The sequence below is a fragment of the Oncorhynchus keta genome, chromosome 9 (genome assembly GCF_023373465.1).
Source record: "Oncorhynchus keta strain PuntledgeMale-10-30-2019 chromosome 9, Oket_V2, whole genome shotgun sequence".
NCBI lineage: Eukaryota > Metazoa > Chordata > Actinopteri > Salmoniformes > Salmonidae > Oncorhynchus > Oncorhynchus keta.
The window spans coordinates 9,466,356-9,491,361 of NC_068429.1; the positions used below are offsets into that span (position 1 = coordinate 9,466,356).

A 25,006-nucleotide genomic window follows, 5' to 3' on the forward strand; every position below is an offset into this window, starting at 1 on the left:
CTGGTAAGTGCCGATGCACAGAACAGCGCAAACTGGCTGTAACCAGACTAGAAAGAGGAGTGGGAGACCCAGGTGCACAACTGAGCAAGAGGACAAGTACATTAGAATGTCTACTTTGAGAAACAGACGCCTCACAAGTCCTCAACTGGCAGCTTCAATAAATAGCACTTGCAAAACACCAGTCTCAACGTCAACAGTGAAGAAGCGACTCCGGGCTGCTGGCCTTCGAGGCAGAGTTGCAAAGAAAAAGCCATATCTCAGACTGGCCAATAAAAATAAAATATTAAGATGGGCCAAAGAACACAGACACTGGACAGAGGAACTCTGCCTAGAAGGCCAGCATCCCGGAGTCGCCTCTTCACTGTTGACGTTGAGACTGGTGTTTCTATTCTGGTTAGAGCCAGTTTGCGTTGTTCTGTGAAGGGAGTAGTACACAGCGTTGTACCAGATCTTCAGTTTCTTGGAAATGTCTCACATGGAATAGCCTTAATTTCTCAGAACAAGAATAGACTGACGAGTTTCAGAATAAAGTATTTATTTCTGGCCATTTTGAGCCTGTAATCGAACCCACAAATGCTGATGCTCCAGATACTCAACTAGTTTAAAGAAGGACAGTTTTATTGCTTCTTTAATCAGAACAACAGTTTTCAGCTGTGCTAACATAATTACAAAAGGGTTTTCTAATCATCAATTATCCTTTTAAAATTATAAACTTGGATTTGCTAACACAACGTGCCATTGGAACACAGGAGTGATGGTTGCTGATAAATGGGCCTCTGTACACCTACGTAGATATCACATTACAAATCAGCCGTTTCCAGCTACAATAGTCAACAACATTAACAATGTCTACACTGTATTTCTGATCAATTTTATGTTGTTTTATTGGACAAAAAAAAATGCTTTTCTTTCCAAAACAAGGACATTTCTAAGTGACTTTTGAACGATTGTGTGTACATTTCTTCATTACTACAAATATTATTGTACATTTTACACTGTACATTTGTAGCAATTGAGCAATGTACATATGTATAATGCACAATGTCTAGTTTGATGTAGTGTTTCATTTATGATGTAGGCTATTGTTTTACTATTATTACAATAAAATCTACTGATTATTACTCATGTATAAATGTATAATGTATAAAGTACTTTTTAAAATGTAGAACTTACATTGAAATACATGTATTTAACTTTATAGCCTGTTACAAGACCATCTCTTTTGCTCACACTTTCCTTTAAGTGGATATGCTTACATGCAATAGTCATAATCATTACATCTAATGTGACATAAACCATTATAACTGCCTATAACAGCCGACTTCAGCTCATGATAACTAACATGTCATGGAAGCTATACAGAAGCTTTATCCATTGTCATTGAAAAAAATGTGTCATTACCTGTCGTCACATGTTATTACATACCTGTAATGACAGTGTCACAATGTTGTTGTTACACTTTCAAAGTCTCCCTTTTTGTTTCAGGAAGAAGAAAAAGGACCACGGGATCTAGATTTTTGGTTGGAGGATCTCTACACACCTGGTTACGACTCCTTGTTAAAGAAGAAAGAAGCGCAGATGAAAAGGAACAGACTTTGCAAAATACTGACCTACGTCGTTCTGTCAGTGTGCGTCATCATTATCATCATCACAGTGCCAATCGTAGTGACCAGAAATGTAAAGAAACCGTGACTGATTTGTAGAATCATGCCAAGGTGGGTCAAATTCTTTCAAAAGGTTTAGGATGTCTCATCGTTCACTATAACATGTACATTAGGCTATATGTGTTTGAAACACGTTGCGTATTTGGGACTATTGTGGCATATTGTTCATACTCTCACATTTATGAAAGAAGACACTTGAGCTGTCACGATTCACAAGTGCTTATTTAAGCAATAAGGCCCGAGGGGGTGTGGTATATTGGCCATATATCACAAATCCCGAGGTGCCTTATTGCTGTTATAAACTGGTTACCAACGTAATTAGAGCAGTAAAAATACAAATGTTGTCATACCCGTGGTATACGGTCTGATATACCATAGCTTACAGCCAAACAGAATTCAGGGCTCAAACCACCCCGTTTATAATGTCTTATAAATAAGACGATTAGGTACAAATGGGGATCCTGAGCATTTCACACCAGATTAACTAATGGATCATGATTAGTTGCTTATTTGAATCAGGTGTTTGATCACACCGTCATATGCTCCGTAGTCACAAAGTGTATCAGAGAAGGAGTGCTGATCTAGGATCAGGTCCCTCCTGTCCATATAATCTCAGTCATTATATTCAAAAGGTAAATCTGACCCTATATCAGGACAACGCTGACTGAGACTCTTGTGAATAGGGCCCCTTGAATGACACTGAACATCATTGTTGCAGGTGTGTGGCCCCATTTCTGTTTAAAAGGGGTATAAGACCGCATTGAGAATCTCTCTTTGATTACAGGGCTGGTGCTCAGAGTTAGTCGTCTGTCAAGGTGCAGCGTAGCCTACTCCAGCACCAGAATCAATTGGTGGTGCAGCGGTCTAAGGCACTGCATTCTCAGCGCGAGAGGTGTCACTATAGAACCTGGTTCAAATCCAGGCTGTATCACATCTGACTGTGATTGGGAGTCCCATAGGGCGGGGCACAATTGGCCCAGAGTTGTCTGGGTTTGGCCAGAGTTCTTAAAATAAACATAAAAATCTATTGAATAAACACCAGCAGCTGGAGGTCAGACATAGGTGCATGCCAAATGGTACCCTATTTATTTATTGGTTCCTGGTCAAAAGTAGTGCACTAACCCTATGGGCCCTGGTTAAAAGTAGTGCACTATGTAGGGAATAGGGGACCATTTGGACGGGTCCTTCGTTTTGAGTGTGCTGTTCTTGTTAGGTATATCTACCACATCAATTTGGTGTTTCAATGTTAGCTATCGTTTCACAACATAACTTATGTCTTTAAAAAATAAAAAATAAAGTCAACATTCATTTTTACACAAAGAGTGTTCATTGTAATTGTTTTGTTTCAATTTTCACACATTTCTATACTGTAGTAGCCTACAGTTTGCTCACTTTCAGTTTGACAAACTCCTGACACTGTACGCCTATAGTACGATACCACGAGAGGGCGCCACAACACAGTGGACCTCAAGGGCATAAATCCCATACAGAACATTCTAATGCTGTGAAAATATGTGATTATGGAAATGTTGGTTAAATTTACTGTTTTGGCTATAGGCTAGACTAGACTACTTGCTGTTTCTATCCAGGCTTGTACACATGCAAAAAAGAGTACGCTCCCAATCAGCAATGATAAGATGAATTGCAGTAGCGCCATAAATCAGTTGAACGGTTCAGTCCAGATGAATATAACTATTATAGGCGACAGTCCATGCGCTACAGGTTACACCTGTATCTTACATGTTATTAAATAAGGTCTTAATGAGATGTATGGGTTTATGTGGTGTGGCTGAACGTTCAACTGATGTTGGCTCACTTTTCCAATACGGGTCTCATTCGGACGTCACGCAGTGAAGAGGAACAGATCGCTCTCTGTCTCGCTCCGCCCTCTGTCTGCCTGCCCAACAGGAAGACACTCTCCGGTTACTTCTTTCACCGATGAATATGCATTGGCTACTACTGATTGCCTGTGCCTGAAACGCAAAGAAATTAGAGAAGAGGGACGGAGGATATGAAAAGTTATTTACCCTGACGTCAATCTGTAAACAAAATGGCGAGTCAGGGGCGGATAAACTAGCTTTAGGTAGCATATACTTAGCGACAGTGTGCACAAATAAAACTATTCGTCACGTTTCAAGACTGAGGAGACCGTTCTTATTTGACAGCGGTAACAAATCAACTTGAGTTGCCTGAAATTAGTGGAGTTAACTTTTTGAGGGGGAAATGATTGCGCATGTAGAAACAATGTAGCCTATCCACTGGAAAGTAATGAAGAGTTGTGGTTACAACGTTGCTTTTCATTCGGACTGAACAGCAACTTCTGCCGTCGCCCTGGACGTTACCAAAAAAGAAGCTTTTGCCAGCGACCTACTGTAGCTACTCAGTGGATATTTCCCCAGAACTGTAACATGACAGTCTACCGATACTAATAGATTATCTAGGGATAAATGGCTTGTTGGATACATTTTAAGGATGTTATCCCTGGAGGTGGGGATACACTCTTACCTTCAGGTACCACTACTCATCTAATGCCCTTCGCAGATGAGTGATAACCATTTATGGAAACTGCTCGGTGTAAAACAGATATATCAAGTGAGCACTACTCGGAGGATATATTTAGTTTGTACCATATTTAATAAACTCTCAATTTTTATTCAATCATGGCCGTTAGGTCTAGAAGACCGTGGATGGGCGTAATTGTAGGGGTCTTTCTTGGATTTACAGCGGCGTCTTGGCTAATTGTCCCCAGGGTAGTGGAAATCAGTGGGAAAAGAAAGAAGTCGTCGATCTGCTCATACTACAGTAATGCTGCCGGCATCGGTAAAGTGGCCGAAATCATTGGAAGCACCGCAAGTAATGCGTTACGCAAAGACCCGGAGAATAACCTGTCCAGCCAAGAGGGCAGTGAAGAGGAGGAAGAGAGCGTTTACAAGACTGGTAACGGTAGTGGGGATGGCGGAGGACCTATTTCCAAACCTAGGCATTTTCTGTATGTCGGCGTCATGACAGCCAAAAAGTACCTTGATTCCCGCGCTGTGGCTGCACACAGGACGTGGACCAGTTCCATCCCCGGGAAGGTTGACTTCTTCTCCAGCGAGGGCTCTGAAACAGTCCCACTGCCCATTCCTGTCCCCGTGGTGTCGTTGACAGGTGTAGATGATTCATACCCGCCACAGAAGAAGTCATTTATGATGTTGAAGTACATGCATGACCATTACCTGGATAAATACGAGTGGTTCATGAGGGCAGATGATGATGTCTACATTCGAGGTGAATTCCCTTAATGAAATAGTTTGTCTTTCTCTTCTACAATGTATAGGGCAGACTACATACATTCTTGGTAGTCTTTGAAGTTCATTGACAGTCATCTGTTTGACTCCTATTCCATCTAGACAGTAGCAAGTTAGCAACAGCTGGCGAAATCAACATTCATATGTCAACTATTTCAAACATTTTTCAAGAGCACTTGAACAGCTTCCCTCCAGGCATTGAGATACATTTTTGTGAGAGTATCCTCTCCGTATTGGGTATTGTTACTGTACAATGTTGCACTCGTGAAGCGTCATTGTTGGAGAGTCTTGGTTCCAGAAAGGCAACCCACCGGGCTCAGACGGCAGTTCATCATCTGGTTTGAGTTGTCAACTAACGTGAAATCAACAACAAAAATGTCACCATGTCATTGTATTTAGGTTAATAAAATACGAAAGTTATGTTGATGACTTTATTCAAATCCAATGTATTTTCCACGTTAATTCAACATCGTCACATTGGATGGGGTGGTTGAAATTACGTGGATACAACGTTGATTCAACCCGTTTTTGCCCAGTGCGATGCCAGTTCATAACCCCCAACCTCTGTAGCAACATGTATACAACCTTGTACTTCATACGAATTTCACACAGTAAGCATATTAGTTATTGGTTTGTGGATGTAACCAACAGCCTTAGTGTGTACTTTAGAGACAAACAACGACCCACTGTGCACACACTGGGTGAATCAACAGAATTTGTCAACATACTGTGACATGGAATCAACAAGGAAAATAAACTAGATTTGAAAAAAGTAATCACCAATACTGTTTTCATCTAATTTCAACCAGCGTTGTAAATATTGAAATTAGGGCAAAACTTCAACTTAAATACATTTACTTATTAACCTGATACATTGACTTAACATTGACTAACAAATTGCTACATCAATCTGATTGCACCACAATCATCAGTGCTATGTATATGTGAAAGGTTTTGAGATTCACACAATCATTACCTGAAAACAATGATTGATTCACGTCCAAGATCATTGATGTTTTCAGATTCACACAATCATTACCTGAAAACAATAATTGAGCGGAGTTACATCATCAGGTTAATATAATAGTTTGTTTAAAACGGATACATGCTTTGTAAAAGAGAATGATTTCCCTAATAATCCTGTTTACATGCTACCGCAATGACCATGTTATTTTTGCATTCTGAGATTGGACATGTACATTGTGTATGTGAAAACGGCTTATATAAGATGCATATTTTCTGTTTTTCCAAACTCATTCCACTCACACATAAGAGGGACGCTGGCACTACCCGGTGCTGACACAAATACACTGCTGGAATGCTGATTAAACTGTTTACATGTCCTAATAGTTTGAAAGATGGCTCAGAAAACCAGGTGTTTTAATCAGTGTATGCTTACTTTGATTATGACCTTACGCCGATTAAGATAAGCAGAGTAAGGTGTCTACATGACTAATGCCATACTCGACCTTCTGCTATAATCCGTTTAATATCGAATTATTCGTGTGCACGTAAACGTACTCGATGGTAATGGATATGAATCAGTCATTGTTTTCGGGTAATGATTGTGTGAATCTCAAAAACTCAATGATCATGCCAGGTCGCAGTTGTATATGAGAGCTTGTTCTCAACTGGCCTATCTGGTTATAAAGGTGTAATAATAATACAAAAATGGACGTGAATCAATCATTGTTTTCAGGTAATGATTGTGTGAATCTCAAGACCTCAATGATCATGGATGTGAATCATTGAGTATGTTTACATACACACTAATAATTCGATATTAAACTGATTATAGCAGAAGGCCGAGTATGGTATTAGTCATGTAAACACCTTACTCTGCTTATCCTAATCAGCGTAAGGTCATAATCAAAGTAAGCATACACTGATTAAAACACCTGGTTTTCTGAGCCATCTTTCAAACTATTAGGACATGTATACAGTTTAATTGGCGTTCCAGTGTTCTAATCAGCGGGTACCCCAAAATATGCAATTTATAAATAGTTTTCACATACAAAATGTATATGTCCGAAATCAGAATTAAATAGTCTTCGCAAAAATAACATGATCACTGTGGTAGCACGTTTATTTTGATTGGCGATTTTCAGTAGCCTGATTTCAGATGTCTATGTAAACAGGATTATTAAAGGAAATCGTTCTTCCAAAGTATGTAAACATTTTAAACTAACTATTATATTAACCTGAATATCCACAATAATCACACTTTTGTGTGCATGTAACTGTGCTCATTGTAGCCATGTTGAGTGGGAGCCATCCATGATGCTGGTGGTGTGGGAGCTCATGCCACTCCACTAGTATATATTAACTTCCCACGGGGCACACCACCGGTTGAATCAACGTTATTTCCATGTCCTTTCAACGAAATTATGTTGAACCAACTTGGAATAGATGTTGAGAGGATGTCTGTGGCCAGTGGGTTTTGTGTCGAAAACAATGAAGAGGAAGAATGCTGTTTGCTGTAGAGTGTGGGTTGATAGTAAGGGCAGAGAGATGAAGCTATGTCATGTTGTGTATTTGTAAGTGGGTTATGCAATAGTTTAATGGATGGTGGTAATGTACCATTATACCATAACAAACAAAAGTGATCTTCTAAAGTATTGCAGGTAAGTATATTAGCCTGCCTACTGGCAACTACTAGCTTTATATTAGCCTGCCTACTGGCTACTACTAGCATTATATTAGCCTGCCTACTACTGTACCTACTACTAGCTTTATATTAGCCTGCCTACTGGCTACTACTAGCTTTATATTAGCCTGCCTACTGGCTACTACTAGCTTTATATTAGCCTGCATACTGGCTACTACTAGCTTTATATTAGCCTGCCTACTGGTTACTACTAGCTTTATATTAGCCTGCCTACTGGTTACTACTAGCTTTATATTAGCCTGCCTACTGGCTACTACTAGCTTTATATTAGCCTGCCTACTGGCTACTACTAGCTTTATATTAGCCTGCCTACTACTGTACCGACTACTAGCTTTATATTAGCCTACCTACTACTGTACCTATTACTAGCTTTATATTAGCCTGCCTACTATTGTACCTACTACTAGCTTTATATTAACCTACCTACTACTAGATTTATATTAACCTGCCTACTACTGTACCTACTACTAGCTTTATATTAGCCTGCCTACTACTAGCTTTATATTAGCCTGCCTACTACTAGCTTTATATTAGCCTGCCTACTACTAGCTTTTTATTAGCCTGCCTACTACTGTACCTATTACTAGCTTTATATTAGCCTGCCTACTACTAACTTTATATTAACCTGCCTACTACTGTACTTATTACTAGCTTTATATAAGCTTGCCTACTTCCTACTGCCTAGATATTTTCTTTGATACTCTTTGTATCTCACTCTCTCTCTCCCGTCCATCCATCCACACAGGCGAAAAGCTAGAGTCATTCCTGCGCTCTCTGAATAGCAGCCAGCCCCTGTACCTTGGTCAGACGGGCCTGGGCACAGCCGAGGAGCTTGGAAAGCTGGCCCTGGAGCCCGGGGAGAACTTCTGCATGGGGGGCCCGGGCATGATCTTCAGCAGAGAGGTGCTGAGGAGGATGGTGCCTCACATCGGGACCTGTCTCAGGGAGATGTACACCACCCACGAGGATGTGGAGGTGGGTCGCTGCGTGCGCCGCTTCGGGGGTACCCAGTGCGTCTGGTCCTACGAGGTAAGAGACAATTTGATGTTTTGTCTGGTGAAGGGAGGGAGGCCTGGTGTTTTGTTACGTTTCACGGAGATGCATTGTACACTCTCGACGTGATGGGTTTTGTCTTAAGTTTTCAATTGACTGGCTTTTAGTGGCCTAGTGTTTTATGCTATTGCCTTTTTACTGGCAAAAGCCTCCAGTGAATGGGCTCTTACACAGTCATGGATGGCAGTATTTCTGAAGGAGACCAGAGAATGGGCTCTTACACAGTCATGGATGGCAGTCTTTTTGAAGGAGACCAGAGAATGAGCTCTTACACGGTCATGGATGGCAGTCTTTCTGAAGGACACCATTTGTAAGAAAAGTGTGTGTGCGTGTGTGGGTGTCTGTCTGTGTGTATGTGTGCATGTGAGCGCACGTGCGTGTTTTTGTATGCCGGGGTGTGTTTCGTTTGGCAACCACCTTGGCCTGAAGCATCATGTGTCAGTGGTCGTCAGAATATCCTTTCTTTTCCCAGGAATTGGGACTCTCTCTAATGGCAAATCCATTCCCTCCAAATATGTTATCTCCTGTGGGGATGAGCAGAAAGAGTTGGCCTCATGACAAATGGACGTAGGGAGAGATCTGTCTGCTCTCGATTGCTCAGTGGTGAAATAGTGTACTCTACATGCCACCGCTGTTGAAGACGATGTGTCATTTTTTACAGTGAAGCCAATACATATTTATTATAGTGTTATTTGATAGATTATGTTGACATATTTTATAGTTGACTGTGTTATGCTAACAAACTACATTAATTTTTCCCGTGTAGTACATTCCACTATAAGAATTTGTACACCTTTTGGAGAAAATTGACCTGAAGTGTAATTTATGCTTAAGACTCCAGAGCCAATAGCGGCTACATTTACTACTACCTACACTTGTAGGTACTATAGTGCCGTCAGAAAGTATTCACACCCCTTGAAGTTTTCCACATTTTGTTGTGTTACGTGGATGAGCAGCTGCACACAAGCCTAAGATCACCATGCTCGTTGCCCAGCGTCGGCTGGAGAGGTGTAAAGCTGGTGTAGCAGGTTTCATTTACTACAATCGGAGCGCTTCACTTCCAGCTCACGCTATGCAAAAAATGACACATCATGTAGGTCTGTGATGTGACCTGCTCTAAACACATTACCTCTGGTCAAAGTAATTTCTGTTGCCATTTGTGGTTGTCACCAATTTCACCAGCGCCGTAGATGAGATTGGAAATAAATGGATGGCTGCAGGCTGCGAAGCTTGTTGAATGGATTAACTATAAAATGCCACATTTTCTGAGAGTGAATGGTTTACTGAAATAGTTTATCAAGATTAAATTGGATTTGCAGGAGACTGCAGTATTTTCCTTTATTGCACAAAGTCTTGTCACAGAAAAATCACTGTCTTTTGTCACACGGAACATCACTGTCTTGTCACACAGAATTACTAATGGATTTCAACCTCTCCTCTTTAGGTACTTTTATCATGATTTGAAAGCATTAATATTGAACTTCTACAGTGCCATCAGAAAGTATCACACCCCTTGAAGTTTTCCACATTTTGTTGTGTTACGTGGATGAGCAGCTGCACACAAGCCTAAGATCACCATGCTCGTTGCCAAGCGTCAGCTGGAGAGGTGTAAAGCTCACCACTATTGGAGCAGTGGAAACGCATTCTCTGGAGGGATGAATCACGCTTCACCATCTGGCCGTCCGACGGAAGAATCTGGGTTTGCAGAGTGCCAGGAGAACTGTAAAGTTTGGTGGAGGTCTGGGACTGTTTTTCGTGGATTGGGCTAGGCCCAGTGAAGGGAAATCTTAACGCTACAGCATACATTCTAGACGATTCTGTGCTTCCAACTTTGTGGCAACAGTTGGGGAAGGCCCATTCCTGTTTCAGCATGATAATGTCCCCGTGTACAAAGCGAGGTCCATACAGAAATGATTTGTCGAGATCGATGTGGCAAAACTTGGCTGGCCTGCACAAAGCCCTGACCTCAACCCCATCAAACACTTTTGGGATTAATCGCATAATCGCCCAACATCAGTGCCCGACCTCACTAATGCTCTTGTGGCTGAATGGAAGAAAGTCCCCACAGCAATGTTCCAACATCTAGTGGAAAGCCTTCCCAGAAGAGTGGAGGCTGTTATAGCAGCAATGTTTCAAAGTCTAGTGGAAAGCCTTCCCAGAAGAGTGGAGGCTGTTATAGCAGGAAAGGGGGGGGACCAACTCCATATTAATGCCCATGATTTTGGAATGAGATGTTCTACAAGCAGGTGTCCACATACTTTTGGTAATGTAGTGTATCTGTAACGTCCCTCAGTCGAGCACTGAATTTCAAGCAGGGATTCAGCCACAAAGAACAGGGAGGTTTTCCAAAGCTCCGCAAAGAAGGGTACCTATTGGTAGATGGGTAGAAATAGAAAAATCAGACATTGAACATTGAATTTCCCTTTGAGTACGGTGAAGTTATTAATTACACATTGGCTGGTGTATCAATACATACAGTTACTACAAAGATACAGGCATCCTTCCTACCTCAGTTGCCGGAGAGCAAAGAAACCGCTCAGGGATTTCACCATGAGGCCAATGGTGACTTTAAAACACTTACAGAGTTTAACATTGTAGTTACACCACAATACTAACCGAAATGACAGAGTGAAAAGAAGGAAGCCTGTACAGAATAAAAATAATTCAAAACATGCATCCTGTTTGCAATAAAGCACTAAAGTAAAACTGCAAAAAATGTCCTGAATGCAAAGTCTTATGTTTGGGTGCTGCAAATCCAACACAACACATCGGTGAGTACCAATCTTCTTATTTTCAAGCATGGTGGTGGCTGCATCATGTTATGAGTATGCTTGTCATCAGCAAGGACTAGGGAGGTTTTTGAGATAAAAAGAAACAGAACAGAGCTAACCACAGGCAAAATCCTAGAGGAAAACCTGGTTCAGTCTACTTTTCAACAGACACTGGGATCCAAATTCACCATTCAGCAGGACAATAACAGAAAACGCAAGGCCAAATATACACTGGAATTACTTACGAAGACGACCTTGAATATTCCTGGGTGGCAAAGTATTGTACAATCCAGGTTGGCAAAGCTCATAGAGACTTATTCAGAAATACTCACAGCTGTAATTGCTGCCGATGTTGATTCTAATATATATTGACTCAGGGGTGTGACTAGTTATGTAAATTATATATTGACTCAGGGGTGTGACTAGTTATGTAAATTATATATTGACTCAGGGGTGTGACTAGTTATGTAAATTATATATTGACTCAGGGGTGTGACTAGTTATGTAAATTATATATTGACTCAGGGGTGTGACTAGTTATGTAAATTATATATTGACTCAGGGGTGTGACTAGTTATGTAAATTATATATTGACTCAGGGGTGTGACTAGTTATGTCAATTATATATTGACTCAGGGGTGTGACTAGTTATGTAAATTATAAATTGCTGTATTCATTTTCAATAAATTTGCTAACATTTCTAAAAAAATACATGTTTTCACTTTTTCATTCTGAGTTATTGTGTGTAGATGGGTGAGATTTTACATTTTAATTTAATACATGTTAATTTCAGGCTGTAACACAACAAAATGTGGAATAAATCAAAGATTATGAATACTTTCTGACGGCTCTGTATATGGCTAGTATGTCTTTGAATACAATTCAAGGCTTGTGTTTCAGCCTTCTCTCCCAAGTCCTGTTATGCCATGGGGGTTAACTGTGAGTACATCCAAATCAGAGGCTTAACCTGAGCTAAACAGAACAGCCCATTGTTAATACAGTACCTACAATCAGGGGGTATGAACCAGAATCATATTTTCTTTTTGAATAGAACCATTATTTAATTAGTTCCATTCTACAGCTAAATAAAGTTTTGAACTGGTTCGAACTCCAAAAAAGTACTGGTTTACAGTGGCAAGAAAAAGTATGCAAACTCTTTGGAATTACCTGGATTTCTGCATAAATTGGTCATAAAATGTGATCTGATCTTCATCTAAGTCACAACAATAGACAAACACAGTCTGCTTAAACTAATAACACACAAACAATTATACGTTTTCATGTCTTTATTGAACACACCGTGTAAACATTCACAGTGCAGGGTGGGAAAAGGTATATGAACCCTTGGATTTAATAACTGGTTGACCGTCCTTTGGCAGCAATAACCTCAACCAAAAATGTGATGTAGTTGCGGATCAGACCTGTACAACAGTCAGGAGGAATTTTGGACCATGTTTGGTGTGAACCACTCTCTTGAGGTCAGGCCAAAGCATCTCAAACGGGTTGAGATCAGGACTCTGACTGAACCACTCCAAAAGGCCTATTTTCTTCTGTTGAAGCCATTCTGTTGTTGATTTACTTCTGTGCTTTGGGTCGTTGTCCTGTTGCATCACCCAACTTCTGTTGAGCTACAAATTGGTGGACAGATAGCCTGACATTCTCCTGCAAAATGTCTTGATAAACTTGGGAATTCATTTTTCTGTCGATGATAGCAAGCTGTCCAGGCCCTGAGGCAGCAAAGCAGCCCCAAACCATGATGCTCCCTCCACCATACTTTACAGTTGGGATTAGGTTTTGATGTTGGTGTGCTGTGCTGTGCCTTTTTTCAACTTTAGTTTAATCTGTCCACAGAATATTTTGCTAGAAGCGCTGTGGAACATCCAGGTGCTCTTTTGCTAACTTCAGACGTGCAGCAATGGTTTTTTTGGACAGCAGTGGTTCTCATGAACACCATTCTTGTTTAGTGTTTACGTATCGTAGAGATGTTACCATGTTCCAGAGATTTCTGTAAGTCTTTAGCTGACACACTAGGATTCTTCATAAACTCATTGAGCATTCTGCGCTGTGCTCTTGCAGGCATCTGTACAGGACAGCCACTCCTAGGGAGAGTAGCAACAGGTCTGAACTTTCTCCATTTATAGACAATTTGTCTTACCGTGGACTGATGAACATCAAGGCTTTTAGAGATACTTTTGTAACCCTTTCCAGCTTTATGCAAATCGACAATTCTTAATCTTAGGTCATCTGAGATCTCATTTCGAGGAATGGTTCACGTCAGGCAAGGCTTCTTGTGAATAGCAAACTCAAATTTTGTGAGTGTTTTTTATTGGGCAAGGCAGCTCTAACCAACATCTCCATTCTCCTCCCGTTGATTGGACTCCAGGTTAGCTGACTCCTGACTCCAATTAGCTTTTGGAAAAGTCATTTAGCCTAGGGGTTCACATACTTTTTCCAACCTACACTGTGAATGTTTAAATCATGTATTCAATATAGACACGAAAAATACAATAATTTGTGTGTTATTAGTTTAAGCAGTTTGCCATGGAGCCGGCGAGCTATAGTTCAGCTAGTTGTTTACATGCTTGATGGGAAGACAAGTGTCAGGTGCAAGATGCAACTGAAACTTTGCAGGTGAGGAGAGAGTGAGAGAGGGTGGAGGAGCGTTGGGCATCCTGTGATGACATGCATTATCTGAATTAGGCTCACAGAATTATATCTACAGAGGTACGGCTTCTATGGAGGAACATTGAATGTCTTTGAACTTCAGAGTTGACTTAACGTTGGACCAGAGAAGCTAGTTAGTTAACAAAGCTTGTGTGTGCAGAGCGGCAACAGAATTAAAAACACATCTTACCTTTTTGTAGTTCATAAATCCAATGAGAAATGTGAAAGCTATAGTATCCCAAACTTTTCTAATTAAAAGTATTCTATCTATCTTCTGAATCACGCCAGTGTAACGTCAGTACTGGAATAAGCTGGAATAAGTCTCTGATTGACAGAGGGAGGGCTTTGTTGTGTTTTTTGCGTGACTGGTTCTGTTCTGGAACGGTATATGGTGCATTTGGAAAGTATTCAGACCTTCTGACTTTTTCCACATTTTGTTATGTTACAGCTTTATTCTAAAATGTATTAAATCGTTGTTTTCCTGATCAATTTACACACAATACCTCATAATGACAAAGCAAAAACAGGTTTAGATTTTCTTGCAAATGTATAATAAAAAAACACATTTACATAAGTATTCAGACCCTTTACTCAGTACTTTGTTGAAGCACCTTTGGAAGTGATTACAGTCTCGTGTTTTCTTGGGTATGACGCTACAACCTTGGCACACCTGTATTTGGGGAGTTTCTCCCATTCCACTTTGTAGATCCTCTCAAGCTCTGTCAGGTTGGATGGGGAGCGTTGCTGCACAGCTATTTTCAGGTCTCTCCAGAGATGTTCGATCGGGTTCAAGTCCGGGCTCTAGCTGGGCCACTCAAGGACATTCAGAGACTTGTCCCGAAGCCACTCCTGCATTGTCTTGACTATGTGCTTGAGTTGTCCTGCTGGAAGGTGAACCTTCACTTCCCTGACCAGACCAAGGCCCTTCTCCCCCGATTGTTCAGTTTGGCCGGGCGGCCAGCTCTAGGAAGAGTCTTGTTGGTTCCAAACTTCTTCCATTTAAGAATGATGGAGGCCACTGTGTTCTAGGGGACCTTCAATGCTGCAGAAACTTTATGGTCTCCTTCCCCAGATCTGTAACTCGACACAATCCTGTCTCTGAGCTCTACGCACAATTCCTTCCACCTCACTGTCAGCTGTGGGACCTTATATAGTCAGGTTTGTGCCTTTCCAAAACATGTCCAATCAATTGAATTTACCACAGGTGGACTCCAATCAGGTTGTAGAAACATCTCAAAGATGATCAATGGAAACAAGATGCACTTGAGCTCAATTTCCAGTCTCATAGCAAAGGGTCTGAATACTTATGTAAATAAGGTTTTTCTGTCAATTTCTTTTATAAACCTGTCTTAACCTGTTTTCCCTTTGTCATTGTGGCGTACTGTATCTAGATTGCTGAAAAAAAAAGCAAAATATTGAATCATATTTAGAATTGATGTAACGTAACAAAATGTGGAAAAAGTCAAGGGGTCTGAATACTTTCCGAAGGCACTGTAGATCACTTTCGTTCCCGGGTTCTGATTTTGTTCCATGAAAAATGTCCATCTATTTATGTTTTTGGTTCTGTTCTCTGAACCGGTTCTAACCCCTACCTGCAATGCTGTTGCTGTATCTCATTGCATTTTTAATTTGATCATACACTGGTAATGTAATTACATTCCACACTCTGATGCTCTGCTTGCAGAACGATCTGATAGCTTAGAATTGCAGCTTCCAGGAAGTGTGAGTTACATGACTTCATAGGTCAGGTGCAGCGGAGGATGCTGAGGGGAGGACGGCTCATAATAATCGCCGGAACGTAAATGTAATGGAATCGCATCAAACCATGTGATGTGTTTGATGCCATTCCATTGATTCCGCTCCAGCCATTACCACGAGCCCGTCCTCCCCAATTAAGGTGCCACCAACCTCCTGTGGTCAGGAGAAAAACAGTAGGTATTCAATTAACTAGGGTGCCATGTTCATGACCTAGCCAGTGGAATAGTAATATAGACCGCTGACATGTCTATTATCTTGATGTTTAGTAACATTTGTAATTATTATGGATCCCCATTACTCTTCCTGGGTTCCCAGCAAAAATGTTGTAAACATTACAATACCTTCATTACAGAATTCACAACACACTAACTCCACTACCACATATCTACATGTAAAAGACCCTGAATATACACGGAATCTCCCCTAGAGAGGCTTTGCTCAGCACATCATACCTTCATCGTAAAATAGCCTGCAAGATGGCATTTTCCCTCGCCGTAGCGAATTCATAAGCTCTGTGTCGAGCACTATGACTGCTTTGCTAGTATCTTCTTCCTTGCACTGCAGTTAGGATATCTCAATCTCCCTCAGTGTGTATGTGTCCCACTGAACCCATGAGTTATGAGTCTGAATGTGCTCATTTCAGGCATTTCCTGTTTTTGTTGTTTTTCGCCAACCCCATTGAGTAGGTGGAACTCTAAGCATAACATGCTAATGTATCCATCCAACACATGAGAAGGAGTGAGAGAGACACAGGTTAGTTACATAGGGTGATGGTTTCATTACACATGGTAGATGCATAGGGTGATGGTTTCATTACACATGGTAGATGCATAGGGTGATGGTTTCATTACACATGGTAGATGCATAGGGTGATGGTTTCATTACACATGGTAGATGCATAGGGTGATGGTTTCATTACACATGGTAGATGCATAGGGTGATGGTTTCATTACACATGGTAGATGCATAGGGTGATGGTTTCATTACACATGGTAGATGCATAGGGTGATGGTTTCATTACACATGGTAGTTACATAGGGTGATGGTTTCATTACACAGGTTAGTTACATAGGGTGATGGTTTCCTGCACATGGTAGTTACATAGGGTGATGGTTTCCTTACACAGTTTAGTTACATAGGGTGATGGTTTCCTTACACATGGTAGATACATAGGGTGATGGTTTCATTACACATGGTAGATGCATAGGGTGATGGTTTCATTACACATGGTAGATGCATAGGGTGATGGTTTCATTACACATGGTAGATGCATAGGGTGATGGTTTCATTACACATGGTAGATGCATAGGGTGATGGTTTCCTTACACATGGTAGATGCATAGGGTGATGGTTTCATTACACATGGTAGTTACATAGGGTGATGGTTTCCTTACACATGGTAGATACATAGGGTGATGGTTTCCTTACACATGGTAGTTACATAGGGTGATGGTTTCCTTACACATGGTAGATACATAGGGTGATGGTTTCCTTACACATGGTAGATACATAGGGTGATGGTTTCCTGCACAGGTTAGTTACATAGGGTGATGGTTTCCTTACACATGGTAGTTACATAGGGTGATGGTTTCCTGCACATGGTAGTTACATAGGGTGATGGTTTCCTTACACATGGTAGTTACATAGGGTGATGGTTTCCTTACACATGGTAGTTACATAGGGTGATGGTTTCCTTACACATGGTAGTTACATAGGGTGATGGTTTCCTTACACATGGTAGTTACATAGGGTGATGGTTTCCTTACACATGGTAGTTACATAGGGTGATGGTTTCCTTACACATGGTAGATGCATAGGGTGATGGTTTCCTGCACATGGTAGATGCATAGGGTGATGGTTTCCTGCACATGGTAGATGCATAGGGTGATGGTTTCCTGCACATGGTAGTTACATAGGGTGATGGTTTCCTTACACAGTTTAGTTACATAGGGTGATGGTTTCCTTACACATGGTAGATGCATAGGGTGATGGTTTCCTGCACATGGTAGATGCATAGGGTGATGGTTTCCTGCACATGGTAGATGCATAGGGTGATGGTTTCCTGCACATGGTAGATGCATAGGGTGATGGTTTCCTTACACAGTTTAGTTACATAGGGTGATGGTTTCCTGCACATGGTAGTTACATAGGGTGATGGTTTCCTGCACATGGTAGATGCATAGGGTGATGGTTTCCTTACACATGGTAGATACATAGGGTGATGGTTTCCTTACACATGGTAGATGCATAGGGTGATGGTTTCCTGCACATGGTAGATACATAGGGTGAAGGTTTCCTTTGACTCAATGAAACCTAGACAGTAGTGCTCAGTGAATAACTGAAATGTTGGTAATTTTCCCATTTTTAAACAACTAATGGGTTAAATTATTTGAATTCCATTTCATAATTTTCGTAAGCCATGTAGAAAAGCTAGAAGCGTCTTATATGGTGAGCTACCTTGTGGCTATGACAGGCAAGCCCCATACTATTGTGGAGGACTTAGTTCTTCCTGCTGCCGGGATATGGCTGGGACAATTATGGGGGAAAGGCTACACAGGCAATGCATTCATCAAACATCACTGTTTCACGACGCATCAGTGATATGGCAGGAGATGTTTTGAAATCAAATCAAATTTATTTACATAGCCCTTCTTACATCAGCTGATATCTCAAAGTGCTGTACAGAAACCCAGCCTAAACCCCCCAAACAGCAAGCAATGCAGGTGTAGAAGCACGGTGGCTAGGAAAAACTCCCTAGAAAGGCCAAAACCTAGGAAGAAACCTAGAGGAACCAGGTTATGAGGGGTGGCCAGTCCTCTTCTGGCTGTGCCGGGTGGAGATTATAACAGAACATGGCCAAGATGTTCAAATGTTCATAAATGACCAGCATTGTCAAATAATAATAATCACAGTAGTTGTTGAGGGTGCAACAAGTCAGCACCTCAGGAGTAAATCTCAGTTGGCTTTTCATAGCCGATCATTAAGAGTATCTCTACCGCTCCTGCTGTCTCTAGAGAGTTGAAAACAGCAGGTCTGGGACAGGTAGCATGTCCGGTGAACAGGTCAGGGTTCCATAGCCGCAGGCAGAACAGTTGAAACTGGAGCAGCAGCACGGCCAGGTGGACTGGGGACAGCAAGGAGTCATCATGCCAGGTAGTCCTGAGGCACGGTCCTAGGGCTCAGGTCCTCCGAGAGAGAGAAAGAGAGAATTATTGAGAGCATACTTAAATTCACACAGGACACCGGATAACACAGGAGAAATACTCCAGATATAACAGACTGACCCTAGCCCCCCGACACATAAACTACTGCAGCATAAATACTGGAGGCTGAGACAGGAGGGGTCGGGAGAAACAGTTACGGCTTCGCATACAAGCCAGTGAATAACATGCATTACAGCTGGATGAGTAAACAGATGTGGCGGGCCTGGCACAGCTCCTGGTATATGTCTGTTACAGCTGGATGAGTAAACAGATGTGGCGGGCCTGGCACAGCTCCTGGTATATGTCTGTTACAGCTGGATGAGTCAACAGGTCCTGACACAGCTCCTGGTATATGTCTGTTACAGCTGGATGAGTAAACAGATGTGGCGGGCCTGGCACAGCTCCAGGTATATGTCCGTTACGTTTATGGGGGTACAATTAAGGAAGACGTCCTCTTCTGCAAACCGCTGGTAACCAGGACAGCATGAGAGGATATTTTTAAAGTACTGGACAGCTTTGTGACATCAAATGGACTTTGGTGGTCAAGATGTGTTGCTATCTGTACTGATGGCGCAAAAGCCATGACAGGGAGACATAGTGGAGTGGTAACGCACGTGCAAGCACTCCCGACGCCACTTGGGTACACTGCAGCATCCACCGAGAGGCTCTTGCTGTCAAGGGAATGCCTGACCTATAAGAGCATTCTTATGCTTAATAAATGTATTGTATAGTGTGTGTGGCAGGCTTACAATTATGACAAAAAAAAAAAATTTGAGAGTGCACTGACCCTGGTGCTAAAGGGGGTACGCAGCTGGAGGTTGAATGTTTGAAGGGGTACGGGACTACAAAGTTTGGGAACCACTGATTTAAGTGATCAACAGTCACAAACGTATGCCTTATTTACTTATTTACTTTGAAGAAATACAAAACAGTGATTTTGTCAGACAGCATAGGCAGCATCTCTATAGAGATGATGACTCAAATAATAAAGTAATCAAATAAAACTAATGTAATATACACAACAACTGAAATATTTTAATAAAGTAATGTGAATAAATGTTAGTAAATAAGTGATAAGCAGTAATGGACAGTCACTACCATCATGGGACTTTTATTCATCGTTTTATTCTGTGTTCTTACAGAACTCAACCCACATAATGCATTGTGCATTTAACGTTTAAAAAACGGAAATCGAAAACCATGATTTAAAAAATAATAATAATTAAAATCAACCCGAAACCGAACCAACCGTAAAAAGCACTAATCTCTCAGCACTACTACCCAGATGTTGGGCTGGAATGGCTGTCCCAAGGGCAAGTTGTGCAATGTCAAGTGTATGGGGTAAACATGTTGCATGCTATCACTTCTTCTCTGCAACTTAACTTGTGGTCAACCAGAGACATCCTAATCGTCAAAGGTCCACGTCGAGAGACTCACTTAATATCAGACGTTAAATTATGGATGAGACGTCAAGTCATAAGTACATAGTGGGACTGCAAAAACATTTTACTCCTTTTTGCATGTAAAAAAAAAACAACAAACATTGAAGACAATTACCATTGAAGTATATCAAACTTCAACGGGTGACTTTACATCAGCTTCATCAGTGTGGGAACATGCTCATTGGACAGTCAATGAGCATGTTCCCACATGTTCCCACAGTCCCATCTGTACGAGCAGTCAACGAACTAGGGATAAGGACCTTCAGACAAGTCAAACTTCTGCTCTTTTACCTCATGGAGTAGATGACGACTGTTGAATAAATTAAGCAACGCCAATAATTGTATAAGTCAGTCTCTGTTAAATTGTTGTTGAGTTCTGTCTCTTTCCACCACCCTCTGAAAGCCCGAAGGAAAACTTTTGTTGATTTGGTTCACATAAAAAAAAGTTTTTAGTCCTGAAAAAGAAACTCATTCAGATACCGTTTTTATATATGGTTGCTTTATGTGAATTTGCTTAATCCACCAAAATATAAAATTGCTTTCATGGTTGGGAAAACTTCATCTGCATATTGATTAAAAAAAGAACACTGTCTGTGTCCCTGAGGCTATGTCAGGGCTTAGGCCTCCCTGGATTTGAGAGATGCAGCCCATTTTTCCACTGTTGGAGTCAATAATCTGCTTCCCTCCGCGGTAATGAGTGTATCTATGTACATCTGCTATGTTTAATTCATTTCATATCCTCTTAGAAGGGGCAACCTACCTTTCGCTGCTCATTTGTCATAAGTCGTAGCTGTGATTTCTTCAAAGTGTTTTTTAGTTCTTGTTTTTTGGATGCTATTTACAGTATATGTACTAATATGTTGTGCTGTAAATTTCATATTCACTAAAGATGACAAACAAGAAATCCATAAAGTGGTATAAAGAGAGGTATCTCTCATTCAATCTATTCTCATTGTGTTCTCAAGAGTAATCAATGAAGTGATATACACTAGAGGTCGACCGATTATGATTTTTCAATACCGATACCGATTTAAAAAAAGGTATTTATTTATGTGTAATAATGACAATTACAACAATACTGAATGAACACTTGTTTTAACTTGATATAATACATCAATAAAATCAATTTAGCCTCAAATAAATAATGAAACATGTTCAATTTGGTTTAAATAATGCAAAAACAGTGTTGGAGAAGAAAGTAAAAGTGTAATATGTGCCATGTAAAAAAGCTAAGGAACTTATGAACATATGAAAGCTGGTGGTTTCTTTTAACATGAGTCTGCAATATTCCCAGGTAAGAAGTTTTAGGTGGTAGTTATTATAGGAATTATAGGACTATTTCTCTCTATACCATTTGTATTTCATATTCCTTTTTTGTGTGTGTTTTTTGTTTTTGATATTTACCCCATTTTTCTCCCCAATTTCGTGGTATCCAATTGTTAATAGTTACTATCTAGTCTCATCGCTACAACTCCCGTATGGGCTCGGGAGAGACGAAGGTCGAAAGCCATGCGTCCTCCGAAACACAACCCAACCAAGGAGCACTGCTTCTTAACACAGCGCGCCTCCAACCCGGAAGCAAGCCGCACCAATGTATTGGAGGAAACACTGTGCACCTGGCGACCTGTTTAGCATGCACTGCGCACTGCACTCCCGGCCATACCTTTGACTATTGGATGTTCTTATAGGCACTTTAGTATTGCCAGTGTAACAGTATAGCTTCCGTCCCTCTCCTCGCCCCTACCTGGGCTCGAACCACAAACACATCGACAACAGCCACCCTCGAAGCAGCGTTACCCATTGCTCCACAAAAGCCGTATACCTCTGTGTATTGATTTTAGAAAGGCATCGATGTTTATGGTTAGGTACATTTGTGCAACGATTGTGCTTTTTTCACAATTGCGCTTTTGTTAAGTCATCCCCCGTTTGGCGAAGTTGGTCTTCACGCAGTTTGCAACGAGCCAGGCGGCCCAAACTGCTGCATATAGCCTGACTCTGTTGCACAGAACGCAAGAGAAGTGACACAATTTCCCTAGTTAAAAGAAATTAATGTTAGCAGGCAGGCAATATTAACAAAATATGCAGGTTTAAAAATATATACTTGTATATTGATTTTAAGAAAGGCGTTGATGTTTATGGTTAGGTAGACATTGGTGCAACGACAGTGCGTTTTTCGCGAATGGCCTTGTTAAATAACCGTTTGGCAAAGTCGGCTATGATTCAATGATAAATTAACAGGCACCGCATCGATTATATGCAACGCAGGACCAGCTAGATAAACTAGTAATATCATCAACCATGTGTAGTTAACTAGTGATTATGTTAAGATTGATTGTTTTTTTATAAGATACATTTAATGCTAGCTAGCACCTTACCTTGGCTGCTTGCTGCACTCACATAACAGGTAGTCAGCCTGCCACACAGTATCCTCGTGGAGTGCAATGTAATCGGCCATGATCGGTGTCCAAAAATGCCGATTACCGTTTGTTATGAAAACTTGAACTCGGCCCTGATTAATCGGTCGACCTCTAATATACACCTGGTTTAGTGCAAGAGCAGTGTTTTCAAAGAGGTGGCCAGAAATAGCTTCTGGTGAAGTACTGCACATTTTTGCAAAATATGGAGACAGGTGGTCAAATACGTTCTGCTCAAGGAGGGGTATTCGCATCAATGACGCATCAAGAGTCGGAACTAGAAGCACAAGCATTTCGCTACACTCGCATTAACATCTGCTAACCATGTGTATGTGACAAATACAATTTGATTTGATTTGAAGAGTCAATAGATCATACAATGGTATGAAAATGTATCATTCCATTATTTAAGGGATATTTGATTCTGGAGATTCTGGTCCAAAAATATACTTTCTTCAGAAAGTTTCTTACTTTCTAAGTTTTCTCATTAACTATTCCTTGTCGACACCCAATCCAAAACCAAGTTTCCGATTGCTTGCTTTGCTGCCATAGACATGTTTCCTCACAAAATAGAGCCATAATTCTTTCATCTAAGCTCACAACAAGTATCAACTGTGATCCTCCTGAAGAAAAAAAAGCGATTCTCATTCCCTCAGCTCGAAGATATCAATTTCTTTTGTGCCAGTGCTTTCAACATCAATGTCATCTGGCTTTGCAGTATGTAACTCCATTCTGGCAGCCCATCCAAAGCTGCTGTTAGCTAGTGTTTCTGAACACTTAACTCAAGCTGCTTGTCTGCAAATTGAAGCATATGTGTCTACCCCAGGTGGCTTTGGAGATAGAACTGCTTTTTAAGCTTCCACTGTTTTCCTGTTAGAATCACCACTGAAGATGGAGGCTGTGAAATTTTGTCTCAATCTAAGGTTCTAAGGTTCTCAGGTATGGAAAATAAAGTTTGTTTCCCACGCTGTACGATCATAGAATTTCCATATGGGCGAAAGAACGTAGGAAAATCCTCACACGTTGAGAGGAATATAAGAGTGTTTAATACATTTTGTCAGTAGATGTTTTATAGCCTCCTCTACTGGAAGGAGTGCTTGTGGGTTAAGGAAAGGGGGAATTGTTTACATGATTGGGGGAGTCTTGGTGGGGAACAGGCCAATGGGTGGGGTAGTCTTGGTGGGGAACGGGCCAATGGGTGGGTTTCCCTGTGGGTCCCGTTTTTTGTTTCACTTCTATGGGTTTATTAAAACCTCTTAGTAGTTAGGGTGCATTTTTTCAACTTTTTGATAAAAAGCGTGCAAAGTTTCAATGTCCTGCTACTCATGCCAGGAATATAGTATATGCATATGATTAGTATGTGTGGATAGAAAACACTCTCTGTCTGTGACTATAACAGAACTTGTGTAGCATGCAAAACCCCAAGGAAAAAAAAGATATATCCCTCCGCCAGTTCCCTGTTTTGTCTATGTCAAGGGAAAATAGATAGTGCCAAGTTTACAGTTCCTACAGCTTCCACATGATGTCGCCAGTCTTGGGAATTGGGTTGAAGTTAATCCTTGGTGAAATGAAGAATAGGCACTTCCTGTCAGGGGGTACACCGGGGGAAGTTATGAAAGAGAGAAAATCGTCCATGATATGTTGACTTGCTGCTATTGAATACAGATCGCCCCGTCATCAATTTGATCGATTATTAAAGTTTACAAATACCTAAAGTTGGATTACAAAAGTAGTTTGAAGTATTTTGGCAAAGTTTATAGGCAACATTTTAATTTTTTTGTAATGACGTTGCGTTTTGGAAAGCTGTTCTTTCCGGCAGTTCGGCAGTTATGCCTTCATCAGAGCATGAATAGAGAACCATTTGTACCAACTGGCTACATCAGCCCCAAACAAAACTAAAGGTGTGATCATAATGAGACATAAGAAACTCAAAATTATTATCTTGGGGAAAGGCGAAGACCAAGAAGGCACATTCGCTTTCCTTAAATGTATCCATAATGGAAAGAAAATTGCCTTTATTAATGTGTATGCTCCAAATTCATATGATCCTACATTTTTTGATTGTCTGAACAGCATATC

At 40.9% G+C, this 25,006-nt stretch overlaps 2 protein-coding genes across 2 annotated transcripts in view; both read left to right on the forward strand.

The window, feature by feature from the left end:
* The window catches only part of LOC118372668 (major intrinsically disordered NOTCH2-binding receptor 1-like), a 6,376-nt gene extending 4,624 nt beyond the window's left edge, over positions 1 to 1,752 (forward strand). Inside the window, exon 3 of the mRNA XM_035758617.2 lies at positions 1,486 to 1,752. Coding sequence (XP_035614510.1) covers positions 1,486 to 1,692 — 207 coding nt within the window. The 3' untranslated portion in view covers positions 1,693 to 1,752. The remainder of the gene's footprint in view (positions 1 to 1,485) is intronic.
* Positions 1,753 to 3,505: 1,753 nt separating this feature from the next.
* LOC118372669 (chondroitin sulfate synthase 3) overlaps positions 3,506 to 25,006 on the forward strand; it is a 191,802-nt gene continuing 170,301 nt past the window's right edge. The window contains exons 1-2 of the mRNA XM_052525099.1: positions 3,506 to 4,934; positions 8,368 to 8,651. Of these exons, the coding sequence (XP_052381059.1) occupies positions 4,325 to 4,934; positions 8,368 to 8,651 (894 nt within the window). The 5' untranslated portion in view covers positions 3,506 to 4,324. The remainder of the gene's footprint in view (positions 4,935 to 8,367; positions 8,652 to 25,006) is intronic.